The 12,371-nt window shown below is 46.8% G+C and overlaps 1 protein-coding gene across 2 annotated transcripts in view; it reads right to left on the minus strand.

Moving 5' to 3' along the window:
• The window catches only part of ssp3 (SCAPER domain-containing protein short spindle 3), a 163,644-nt gene that overhangs the window by 123,221 nt on the left and 28,052 nt on the right, over positions 1–12,371 (minus strand). For both annotated transcript variants that reach the window (XM_075865109.1, XM_075865110.1), the window contains exons 10-11: positions 3,881–3,992; positions 2,294–2,434 (exon numbers count right to left, since the gene is read on the minus strand). In XM_075865109.1, the coding sequence (XP_075721224.1) occupies positions 2,294–2,434; positions 3,881–3,992 (253 nt within the window). The remainder of the gene's footprint in view (positions 1–2,293; positions 2,435–3,880; positions 3,993–12,371) is intronic.

The following is a 12,371-nucleotide window of genomic DNA, read 5'->3' on the forward strand; positions in this document are numbered from 1 at the left end:
TCAGCACAGTGCAACATCGACAGTATTTTGACGTGTTCAGCGAGCTTTTGAGCTACGCCTCAGGTGCTGAGTGACGATGCACAAACAACATTGACATGAACTTAGGTGTTGTCATTGTGGTGCCTACTTGTGGTACAGTCTGGTGGCAGTGCCTGGCTGCCTGGAAACGATTTCACTTGCTTTGTTTTGCTTGGTCTGTGCAGTGCATTTGTATGAATCCTGTGTTTTTGTAGCTTCAGGTGACATGTCGTGGAGTCATTAGCGTCAATGTGGTTATCCGAAGCTATGAGCATTGTCACATTACGCCGTGCCGCTATGGTACAGTGACAATTCGAATTATTGGTCGTGCCCTCGTCAATGGGTCATAATTTTGAGCGCCGATCTCGACAGCATTACGTGTGAGCATGTTGTGAAACAGCTGTACGTGACTGACACCAGTGGCGTTAAATATACAAGAATAAATGTCTTTGTTGCGGGCAGCTCCGGCGGTGGATTTTAAGAGCTTTCAGACAGGACTGTGCAATGTACGTCTCCCGATGCGTCTCTGCAGTACATTGAACATTGGACTTACATGACCAGAGACTATCAAAATATAAGAGATGCTGACAGTACTGTTTCGGGGATTTTGACAGCGACATGGGCAAGACTTGCCAGCACAGACACCTGGCTGCGAACGAAAGGCGCACATCGTTGACAGTGTGTGTGTGGGGGTGGCAAGAAAATAAAGGTGAGCTTGGCATAGTGGAAGAATAAGCAGATACGAAAGCACTTTACCATTAAGGCGATCGACCACTTCACATTCAATAAATCATTTTTTATTGTTAGCCACTGAACTGCTCATTTTTATGACCGTATAGGATCCCTTGTACTATCCACGGATCTTGCAGTTCTGTGTTCTTACCAGCAACAGGGCCTAATCGAGCATTTGCAGGTGCCTTCTCGCCACTTTTCAAAGCGGTGCTAATTTTTAAATACTAGTTGATTTACTAAAGATCGAAGCAAAAATGATTTGCGGCATTGTGAGTCCCAGCAATAACAAATTCATGAGTGCTTTCTTCATCGACAGTGATTTATTGATACATGGGGTTTAACGTCCCAAAACCACCATATGATTACAAGAGATGCCGTAGTGGAGGGCTTGGAAATTTCGACCACTTGGGGTTCTTTAACGTGCGCCCAAATCTGAACACACGGGCCTACAAAATTTTGGCCTCCATTGGAAATGCAGCCGCCGCAGCCGGGATCGACAATGATGATGGCGACGACGAGGATGGTGACGGTGATGAACACATGACTACACGACCGAGTCTAAAGCACGTGTCCCTGTTTCGTGCGGAAACATGACCAAATGAGGCGTGACCACACGAGGTGGCCACTAGGCAGCGCTCCCTGCACTGCAAATTGGCGAGCTTTGCACCCATTTTGAATCCTGCTCAGTACATGTCCTATAAATCAATATTACAGACATTTATTTGCTCCTCCATTGCATTATCAGTAGCGAATCGTTACTAGGAGGCCGATATCTACACACTGACGCAGAAAACACAACACTCGTTAAGTTGATGTCACTGCTCCTTTTATGCCTACCTGCACTTGTAAGGGCAGACTCAAACTATCTGGCAATCATTTCAAGTTTCTTGTGCAATGTCAGCCACTCATTCTACCATCAGCATTTTTAGGCATCCATGTCTGCTAAACAGTAACAAAAGAAAACAACTTGACAGATTGTAAGAGCCTTGCCATCCCCAATCGTTTAACAAACATCTTCTTCACACAGCACGTATTACAGAGCTAGTACAGTATACAACTATAGTGACTTTCCACACAATATGCACTGCAAAATCAGTGTTGATGCGCTTTCAGTGGTTAAACGTTGACAATTGCTCAAGTTTTATGCCCCACAACCACGAAATGATTATGAAGGACGCTATAGCAGCGAGCTTCGTAAATTTTGACTATCTGGTGTTTTTTTTTAATGTGCACCTAAATCTAAATACACAAGCCTGTAGCATTACACCTCCATCAAAATGCAGCCGCCGCAGCCAGAATCTGATCTCACGACATTCGCGTCAGCTGTCGAGCACCATAACCAACAGAACAAACCATGGAAGGTGGTTTGATACAGAATCAGCATATACACGATCGTGCTCACAAGGAATGCTAATAATGAAAAAATATATATGTTAGGTGCTGAATAATGAGCTATTCTTATCCTGCAACAGGATGACATAGGCAAGAGTGATAGAAGTGATACAACAAAAAGCGTGCAACGATGCAAGCTATGTGTTCCTACCTTCTCTTCCTCATCGTGGGCCCTCTTGACTTTATTTTTAAGCTGAAGCTCTCGCTTCTCAGCAGCTCGCTGCAGTCGCTTCTCTAAAACTAGTCGCCGTTGGAGCTGGAGTTCTTCTTGTTGTGCTTTCTTCTCCTCCACCTAGAGTGCACGCAAAGAATCTTTACTGATGAGTATGAAGAAGAAGAGATAAAGCAGGAAGCCACAGTGGAAAATAGCAATGTGAATGCGAGTGCAAGTGGGGGAAGTCGAATACTTTTCTTGAACAAGGTTGCAATGCTCAACATACAGGCATTTCTTCTTTTACTTGATTATTCACTACACTCAAAAGCAACCAAGATGTGCATTTCCTATTACAGTTGAACCCCTTTATCAGACACATTGATGTAAGAGACAAATGAATATGAGACACCAGTGCACCTGCATCAAAACTGGGGTTCATCAGAAAAAGAGAACAAGGTACCTTGCTTACACCAGACACCTTGTATAAGAGAGAAGAGTTGCTCTCTGGTGCATGCCTCTTATAAAGGAGTTCAACCTTATTATCTAGCAGCTTACAACTTGACTAGAAAGAAGAGTCATAGATGTGTGCTGTGTACAGCAACTATTGCCAAGTGATAATCTGAGAATCAATCATTCAAGATATCATTGATTATTTAGACTTTTCGCCAACCCACCATGTGCTGCATAAACATAACAAAAAAATTCAATATACATTCTGACTTGCTCCACAACTCCCTGAGTATTCAATATTTAGCAATAATTTTAACCCAGCTCACTTTCATATTGAAGTAAAGATGATTTTAAGCAAAACAATGATTTTTGACTCTTCCAGGAGGATCACTGGGAAACTCAACTACGAAGTTGAGTGATGAGTTATATATTAGTTTGGTGCATTCTTGCTTCACTTAGACCGGAAAGCAGCTAAACGAACAGTGAGCCATTAAAAGAGACAAAAATCTTCATTTTGTTAGGTATTGCTTTAACTTTCATTGAGTGACTGAAAATCTTTCCATGTTTGAGCATCCACATTATCATCTAGAGGCACCTTCTGTTCATCCACACTAGCCATAGACAAGGTTAGCAAGATGACTGACTGCACCTGACCTTCTTTACACAAGCTGTTGGCATTCACTCCCACGCTACCTAATGAACAGTCATCACATTTCAGAACAGATCAGTGCTCACTGATATTTACAACAGTGGTATTAAAGTGGGATTTGCAATGGGCAAGCCTAAATGATATGGTGATATTCCTACTGCCAATGACAACTGTGATCAAAATGCACTCAATCAAAATAAAAAGATGCCTACTATCCAGCACAACCATATTATGAACAAGTTAAGACAAATACTAAAAAACTCTGAGTACTATGCTCCAAAGGCTCTTTTTTTAATACAAAGAGCCAGATGAATTACAAAGGTGCTTTCATGTTGCATTTTCACGATCCCCTATCGCAGGAACTCACTAGCAAGATATGCTACCGAATAACTTGAACAACGATCACAACCATCTTTCAAGAGAAAAAAAAATCATGAATTTTCTGTGTAAATACAAGAAAGGGCAGTGCAAAACACTTCACAAACCTTTTTAGACTGATCTCTGCACCGCTGTGCTTTTTCTTCCCTAATGCGTTCCCTCTGCTCCTGTGCTTTCGCTTGCTTTTCCTTGTGACGCTGCATGGTCTCAGACAGGGATCTGAGAATATAAAATACAGTAATTCATAATTATACAAGCTGCAACCACACAGATTGCTGCCACCAAGCGATTCCCTCATTTTTCAAGTAAAAGCTCAATATAAAGAAATCTTTGTGACGAACCAAGCTGCTTCTTTATGAACATAACACATTGTAGCTCATTGGCACCAGTGTTGCGGAGTATGGTGACCCCAGAATGGAATGGTGACAAAGCTTTGAAGAATGAAATGAGAATGGTATTCAGTGCATTTTCCTTGAATTGGAATGGAAGTGGAAGTACAGTCAAACCCCTTTATAAGGAACACTGATATAAGAGACACCAGGTATAAGAGACACTGTGGTGCTTACAAAAAAATAGGGTTTAATAGAAGAATGGATACGAGGTACCCTGCTTATAAGAGACATCTCATATAAAAGACCAGAATTGCTGCCCCGAGCATGCCTCTTATAAAAAGGTTCAACTGTGTGACTTTTTTCGAAAATTGAGCACATTTTCGTTCATGAGCTGTTTTTCGAACTTCAAACAATAGTAACTTAAACCCTCGAATTTAACAATAAAGCAGTAATTTAAAAAGACTTGGCTGATTACAAGCACACTTATAAGCAATGCACTTACTATAATTCTGTACTTATGAAGACTGTGTTGCACCAAAGTTTTTCACTATTCTTCCCTTAACCATGCCATGGTATCTGTCTTGCAGAGCTGTATGGTGACAGTATGCCCACCTTACACCTTGAGATTTTTTTGCCCCTCTGTGGCGTCTCAGCCTCTTGCTGTCTCTTCATCCTTCACATACCAGCTTGCGCGCAGTCTCGCCACATATTACCCCCCTGCCTACATACATGGGTGTTTTTGCCTGAAACTCCATCGCAAAGGTCTGTAGGTTGGCACAGCACACATTCGTACACGAAGTATGTGTTGAGTGAACTGTCTGTGCAATCAACTGTTGTACAAGCTGAACCATAAAGGGAGAATATAATAGACTTTTGAAAGCATTTGTTTGGGTAGCCAGCCAAAGCAGGTGATCCCACGTAACCAAGGCGGCGCCTCCCCAAATCCCTACGTGACGATTCACCAAGTCATCATCTTAGCATTAACGCATTTAAACTTTAACAATATTAAAACATCATTAATTGAAACATGCATGTTTGAATGAATGATGTTTTAAAAAAAAAAGGCCTGCTCATTCACTAGCTAAATACCGTTTACTTGTCACAAAAAGCTTAACCTCGTAGTAAGTGAAGGTAGTAAAACGGTGATTACTGAAACTTGCTAGTTTCCTAAATAGTTCATGAATAGTGCTAACTCAAATAATCAGTACATTACTAAATTTTCAGTTAACAGACATAAGCATTGTCATATCAAGATAATTCAACTACATAAGTATAATAAAAAGAATAATAAGCAAAGTACAATTGTTCATGTAGAATAATTAGTGGCCACTAATTACTTCATGTAATTACCATGACAAGTACGCATCAAAGGAACATACACAGAGGCATGAACAAATCACAGGCAAGGACATACACACATACGCGCACATAGAATATGAAGACTTAGCCGATATCGTATACTGTAGCAGCCGTTTGAAGGCTTATTTATGCTCCTACTTGGGGTTAGCACACTGCTTACTGATTAGCAGCCATATAATTTAGAAAAATAATTAACATTTTGAACAGACCATTGTCTATCCTTTTATATATGTGTGTTATAACTTAGCTTGAAATTTTTATTCTAAAGTAATCGACAAAATTAGGATTCGTTCAAGTTTTTCTTGAGAGTGTCACGATTATAGCAACATATACTAATACTATTTATTGGGGTTTAACATCCCAAAATCACCATATGATTATGAGAGACCCCGTAGTGGAGGGCTTCAGAAATTTTGATCACCTGGTGGTTCTTCAACGTGCACCTAAACCTAAGCACACGGACTTCAATCATTTTCGCCTCCATTGAAAATGCGACTGCTGCGGCCGGGATTCGACCCTGCGACCTGCGGGTCAGCAGCCAAGTACCTTAGCCACTAAACCGCCATGGCGGGTCGCTGCAAGATATACGGTAGTGTTTACGAGAGATCTGGCAATGTATGTGGCTTAGTAGTTACCTAGTTAAAAAAGACCAAGAAAGTATTCCTGGTTAGTAATGGCAAGAGAGAGAGAGAGAGAGAGAAATTAGAAAAAGAAAAAGGAAGGCAGGAAGGCCATTCCCGGAGTGGGAATGGGCTAGATTTTCATTCCAAGGAATTGAAAAAAGTGGAATTATGGCAAGTAGCAATTTTCTGGAATGAAGTTGGAATAGAATAGAGGTGCCCATTTTGCAACACTGATTGACACGAATCATGGCATAAGGCTACCACAGAATAGGTTCTCACATGTCGATTGCAGTGGTCCTTATTTTTCACTTCAAAACATTCCATCATGCAAGTTAAGAAGGAAAAGAAACATAAGTCAGATGTCTACAGTTTGTGAAGTTTGTCAGCTTGGTCACTCAAGGAAGTACCGATTCTGGGTGAACATCCATGATGTAAGCACCACTTAAGATGGAGGAAAATAATACTCCAGGGTACACTAGTTACAGTAGAATCTGGATGATATGAATTCAACGGAGTCTGCAAAATATTTGTATCATCCCGAATTCCTATGAAACAAAAACAAGTTAAGGCTGACCATGAAGGTGAACAAGCAATGGGGTAAACTATATTTTCCCGAAAAAAAATCCATGATGTTCTTTTGAACTTTTCTGTCTTCACTGCCTCTCAATGACGAACCAAAAACGAAAACCACGCGGGCATCTTTTTGTAGATTGTGGGGGTGCTGACATTCCCTGTAAAGTTGTTTGCTCCGCGTGGCACACGTGTCTCGCCCAAAAGCCGCATTTCGGGTTACAACCACCGGGCGGTAGGTGGCATTGTGTTTGCGAGAGTTGGCCACCACTGTCGTCATCATCATCATGGGGTAGCCCCGGCAGTGACCCCTGGCAGAAGCGAGCCTTGGTGGCGGGCGAGTGTTGAGCGAGTCTCTTCTGCACATGGCAGTTGCCGCGAACGGTTGTCTCTAGCGTGGTTCCACGGTAGCGCGCCGGGGGGGCCAAGTGGTATGTCAAGCATTGGCGACGCCACCTTGGGTATGTTACTGTGTGTTTGTCGTGCTATTGTGTTATGTCGTTTGTTGGTAGCATGTTGATAACGATTGATGTATTGATTCGGTGGACGATATTGCTACATGCATGTGTATTGACATTATAGGGGGCGACGCGCGTGTGTGCCTGATGAGGAAGACGAAGGGTTGTCTCGGCTCGATCGCTGGTGAACCGGGCACGCCATTACCGCTGGTTTGGAATATATTTCATCCCCAGCCTCGTCGTTACGGCGTCTCTTCTTTTCCGTAACATATTTGGTGGAGGTGGAACGTTCCCCGTCTTCGCCACGAAGCTTCGCAGTGGCCGCACCATTCAGTCTCCGGCCATGGCTACCAATGACAACAGCCTGCCAGCGTCTCCATCTGTAGCTCCAGCCACCACATACCTGACGATGCCCACACCCCGTGATCCAGGTACATTCTCCGCACAACCTGGGCTCGACGTCGACTACTGGCTCCGTATGTACGAGCGTGTTAGCCACACACACCGATGGGACCCTACCATGATGCTCGCCAACGTAATATTTTACTTGGACGGCACCCCACGGGTCTGGTTCGACGCCCATGAGACCGAGCTCACCAGCTGGGATACCTTCAAAGAGCGACTACGTGACATCTTTGGGGACCCGTCCGGTCGCCAAATGGAAGCGCGAAAAGAACTCGCCACTCGTGTGCAGTCGTCAACAGAGTCGTATGTCTCGTACATACAGGATGTGCTCGCGTTGTGCCGAAAAGTCGACGAGCAAATGACAGAGAGTGACAAGGTGGGCCACATACTTAAGGGCATAGCGGACGACGCCTTCAATTTGCTCGTCTACAATAATGTCACGACCGTAGATATGACCATCAAGGAATGCCGTCGCTTCGAAATGGCCAAAAGCCGCCGTGTTCTGCCTCAATTTACGCGGCTACCAAACACGGCTGTTACATCCACTTGCACCGATCTCGGTGCCGCACCACCCATGCAGGACAGCGTGACACGAATAGTTCGACGGGAGCTTGAGGCGTCAAGTCCGGCACCATTTCCTTCACATCCGCTCGACCATGGCGCCGCAGAAACGCCTCCGCCGGTCTCCGTTATTCAAGCAGTCGTGAGGCAGGAAATTGCAAAGCTTGGTTTTCCTGTGGCCTGCTCTGTCTCCCGACCCGTCTCCAGACCAATGACAACAAATGCACCACGCCATGACTTACACTTTATTCCGCGATCCCGCAATCTGGCGGAATGGAGAACTGCAGACGACAAGCCGATCCGCTTCCGCTGCCACCGAGTTGGCCATATCTCCCGCTACTGCCGCAGCACTTGGACGCCCTCAAACTGGAGCCAATTTTCCTCTAATCGACCATACGAGGACTCCTGTCGGTATTCGCCCAGTCGTGTGTACCCTTCTTCCGACATCCCCAACAGCCGCTCCACTGCTCGTTCACCGCCACCTCAACGTCGCCGTTCCCCATCGCCCCAACCACGCCGCTATCCGTCGCCGGTCAACTGTGGATCCTCTCGGACGGAAAACTAGATCATGCAGCTCCGGGAGGTAGTGCTGCATCGCTTGCGAATGATCCAAATCCTCCATTGACGCTCCCCACTGATACGAACTTGATTAAGGTGTATGTGGACGGTATTTCTTTGACGGCGTTAGTCGATACCGGAGCTCAAGTGTCTATAATGAGTGCTCATCTGTGTCGCCTGCTCAAAAAAGTCCTCACGCCTGCAGCAACTAAAGCCCTCCGTGTCGCTGATGGTGGAACTGTGGCCATCACTGGAATGTGTACCGCTCGTGTTAGTATTGCCGGCCGCCATGTTCCCGTTTTATTTACGGTGCTTGAAAATTGCCCCCACGACCTAATCTTCGGCATGGACTTCCTATCGACGCATTCTGCCCTCATCGATTGTGCCGCCGGTACTCTCTGCCTAGAACTTCCTCTTCTCCCGGATTCTCACCCTGAACTCCCAAACAGCTTGTGCACCACTGACTTCTTCCGGATACCGCCTAAAGCTCTCACATTCATCGAATTGGCAACACCCTCTCCCGTGCTCGACGGTGATTATATCGTGACGCCGATTACTGATGTTCTCCTGGCGCTTGACATTACTGTCCCACACTCTGTCGTAAGCATGGCCTCTAACCGAACATATTTACCTGTTATCAATTTCGGTTTCATAAAACAAGTGCTACCCCAAGGAATTTCGGTCGCCACACTAAGGCCCTTAATTGACGACCACGTCACCTGTTTTACGGCAGACGTATGTCCCGAGCACCCACATCACTCGCAGGATGTCACGTGCCTCGATTCGACCTTACGCTCCATGATCGCCCCGGACCTCAAACCTGAGAAGTCAACCGCGCTATGCCGCCTTCTGGCTTCATACCGCGACATATTCGACGTCGACCACCGTCCACTCGGCCAGACTTCACTCGTCAAGCACCGCATTAACACAGGTGATTCCCATCCCATTCATCGGCGACCATACCGGGTGTCTGCCACCGAGCGTAAAATAATTCACCAAGAAGTCACCAAGATGTTAGCCAAAGGAATTATTGAACCCTCTTCGAGCCCATGGGCGTCCCCCGTTGTGCTCGTTAAAAAGAAAGATGGCACGTGGCGCTTCTGCGTGGATTACCGTCATCTGGATAGAATCACGAAAAAGGACGTTTACCCTTTACCCCGCATCGATGACGCTCTCGAATGTATCCACGGCGCCCGATACTTTTTCACAATAGACCTACGTTCTGGCTACTGGCAGATTGCTGTCGACGAAAAAGACCAAGAGAAGACCGCATTTGTAACTCCAGACGGCCTATATCAGTTCAAGGTTATGCCATTTGGGCTATGCAACGCCCCAGCCACGTTCGAGCGCATGATGGACTCTCTGCTACAAGGGTTCAAATGGTCAACATGTCTTTGTTATCTTGACGATGTCGTTGTATATTCCCCAACATTTGAGACCCACCTTCAGCGTTTGTCAGCTATTCTCGACATATTCCGCACTGCAGGCCTCCAATTGAACTCGTCGAAGTGCCGCTTCGGACGCCGGCAAATTACAGTGTTGGGCCACCTTGTCGACGCCTCTGGTGTGCAGCCGGACCCCGAGAAAATTCGTGCAGTTACCAGTTTTCCTGTACCCCAGTCAGCCAAAGATGTCCGGAGTTTTGTAGGACTTTGCTCCTATTTTAGAAGGTTTGTGAAAGATTTCGCAACCATCGCTCGACCCCTCACGGAGCTTCTAAAGAAAGACGTCACATTTACGTGGGGTACCGACCAAGCTGCTGCTTTCTCTCCCCTAATCACGCTACTGACGACTCCACCCATATTGGCTCACTTTGACCCATTCGCTCCGACGGAAGTTCGAACCGATGCTAGTGGTCACGGAATCGGAGCCGTGTTAGCCCAGCGCCAACAGGGACACGACCGAGTTGTCGCCTACGCTAGCCGCCTCCTCACAGCTGCTGAGCGCAACTATTCTATTACGGAGCGTGAATGTCTTGCTCTTGTTTGGGCAGTCTCAAAGTTTCGCCCATATTTATATGGCACTAATTTCTCTGTGATAACTGACCATCATGCGCTATGTTGGCTTACGTCACTGAAGGATCCTACTGGCCGGCTCGGGCGCTGGGCTCTGAGACTCCAAGAGTATACCTTTACGGTGACGTACAAGTCCGGACGCCTACATCAGGACGCAGACTGCCTGTCACGCTACCCGGTCGCTGAGTCGAGCACTATGCATGACACCGACACCGAGCCTTGCGTCTTTTCCCTTTCACAAATGACATGCATCGGTGACGAGCAGCGCTATGATGCGTCCTTGCGTGCTATCATTGAGCGCCTCGAATCACCATCTTCCAGTCAGTCCTATCGCTCGTTCGTGCTCCACGATGGGGTATTATACCGCCAAAGTTTTGAGCCGGATGGACCGGCTCTGCTGCTTGTCATTCCGAAACACCTTCGCTCGGAAGTTCTACATGAACTTCATGACCTTCCGACTGCTGGTCACCTTGGTGTGTCACGCACTTACGACCGAATACGCCGACGCTTCTACTGGCCAGGGCTTGCACGCTCAGTCAGAAGGTACGTTGCGGCTTGTGAGAAATGTCAGCGCCGTAAAACGCCATCGACACTTCCCGCCGGACGCCTTCAACCACTTGATATTCCATCAGAACCTTTCCTCCGCGTTGGCTTGGACCTACTTGGCCCCTTTCCCTTGTCTTCCTCGGGTAACCAGTGGATAGCCGTGGCCACCGACTACGCCACGCGTTATGCCATCACACGAGCTCTCCCAACAAGCTGCGCCACAGATGTCGCCGACTTCCTCCTCAAGGACGTTATTTTGCAACACGGAGCCCCACGGCAGCTGCTTACAGACCGTGGCCGCACCTTTTTGTCGAAGGTCATAGCCGACATCTTGCAGTCCTGTAAAACGAGACACAAGCTGACTACGTCATACCACCCGCAAACCAATGGACTAACGGAGCGCCTCAATCGAACTCTTACAGACATGCTCGCTAAGTATGTTTCTACCAACCACACCGACTGGGATCTCGCGTTGCCGTACGTCACATTTGCCTACAATTCTTCGCGCCACGACACTGCCGGCTACTCTCCATTTTTTCTGCTGTTTGGCCGAGAACCAACATTGCCTCTAGACACCGTCATACCGTCCCCTGGAGTACCGACCAGTGAATATGCCATGGACGCTATCACTCGGGCCGCTTACGCACGCGAAATCACCCGTACTCGCCTTCTGACCTCTCAAGAGAAGCAACGGCGCTTGTATGACCAACGACACCGCGACGTACACTTTCCACCTGGTTCTTTGGTACTGCTCTGGTCTCCAACCCGTCAAGTTGGCTTGTCAGAGAAGCTGCTTACTCGCTACACAGGCCCATACCGAGTCCTTCGTGTGGTTACGCCTGTAACATATGAAATTGGTCCTGCCACCCCGTTGCCTTCATGTGCCCAACAGGCTACCGATATTGTACATGTTGCGCACTTGAAGCCCTACAACTCTCCTAGTGACGTTGACATCTAAATGCGCCGAGACGGCGCTTGCGCCGCCGGGGGTTATGCTACATGCATGTGTATTGACATTATAGGGGGCGACGCGCGTGTGTGCCTGATGAGGAAGACGAAGGGTTGTCTCGGCTCGATCGCTGGTGAACCGGGCACGCCATTACCGCTGGTTTGGAATATATTTCATCCCCAGCCTCGTCGTTACGGCGTCTCTTCTTTTCCGTAACAATAT

Source organism: Rhipicephalus microplus, chromosome 1 (genome assembly GCF_043290135.1).
Source record: "Rhipicephalus microplus isolate Deutch F79 chromosome 1, USDA_Rmic, whole genome shotgun sequence".
NCBI lineage: Eukaryota > Metazoa > Arthropoda > Arachnida > Ixodida > Ixodidae > Rhipicephalus > Rhipicephalus microplus.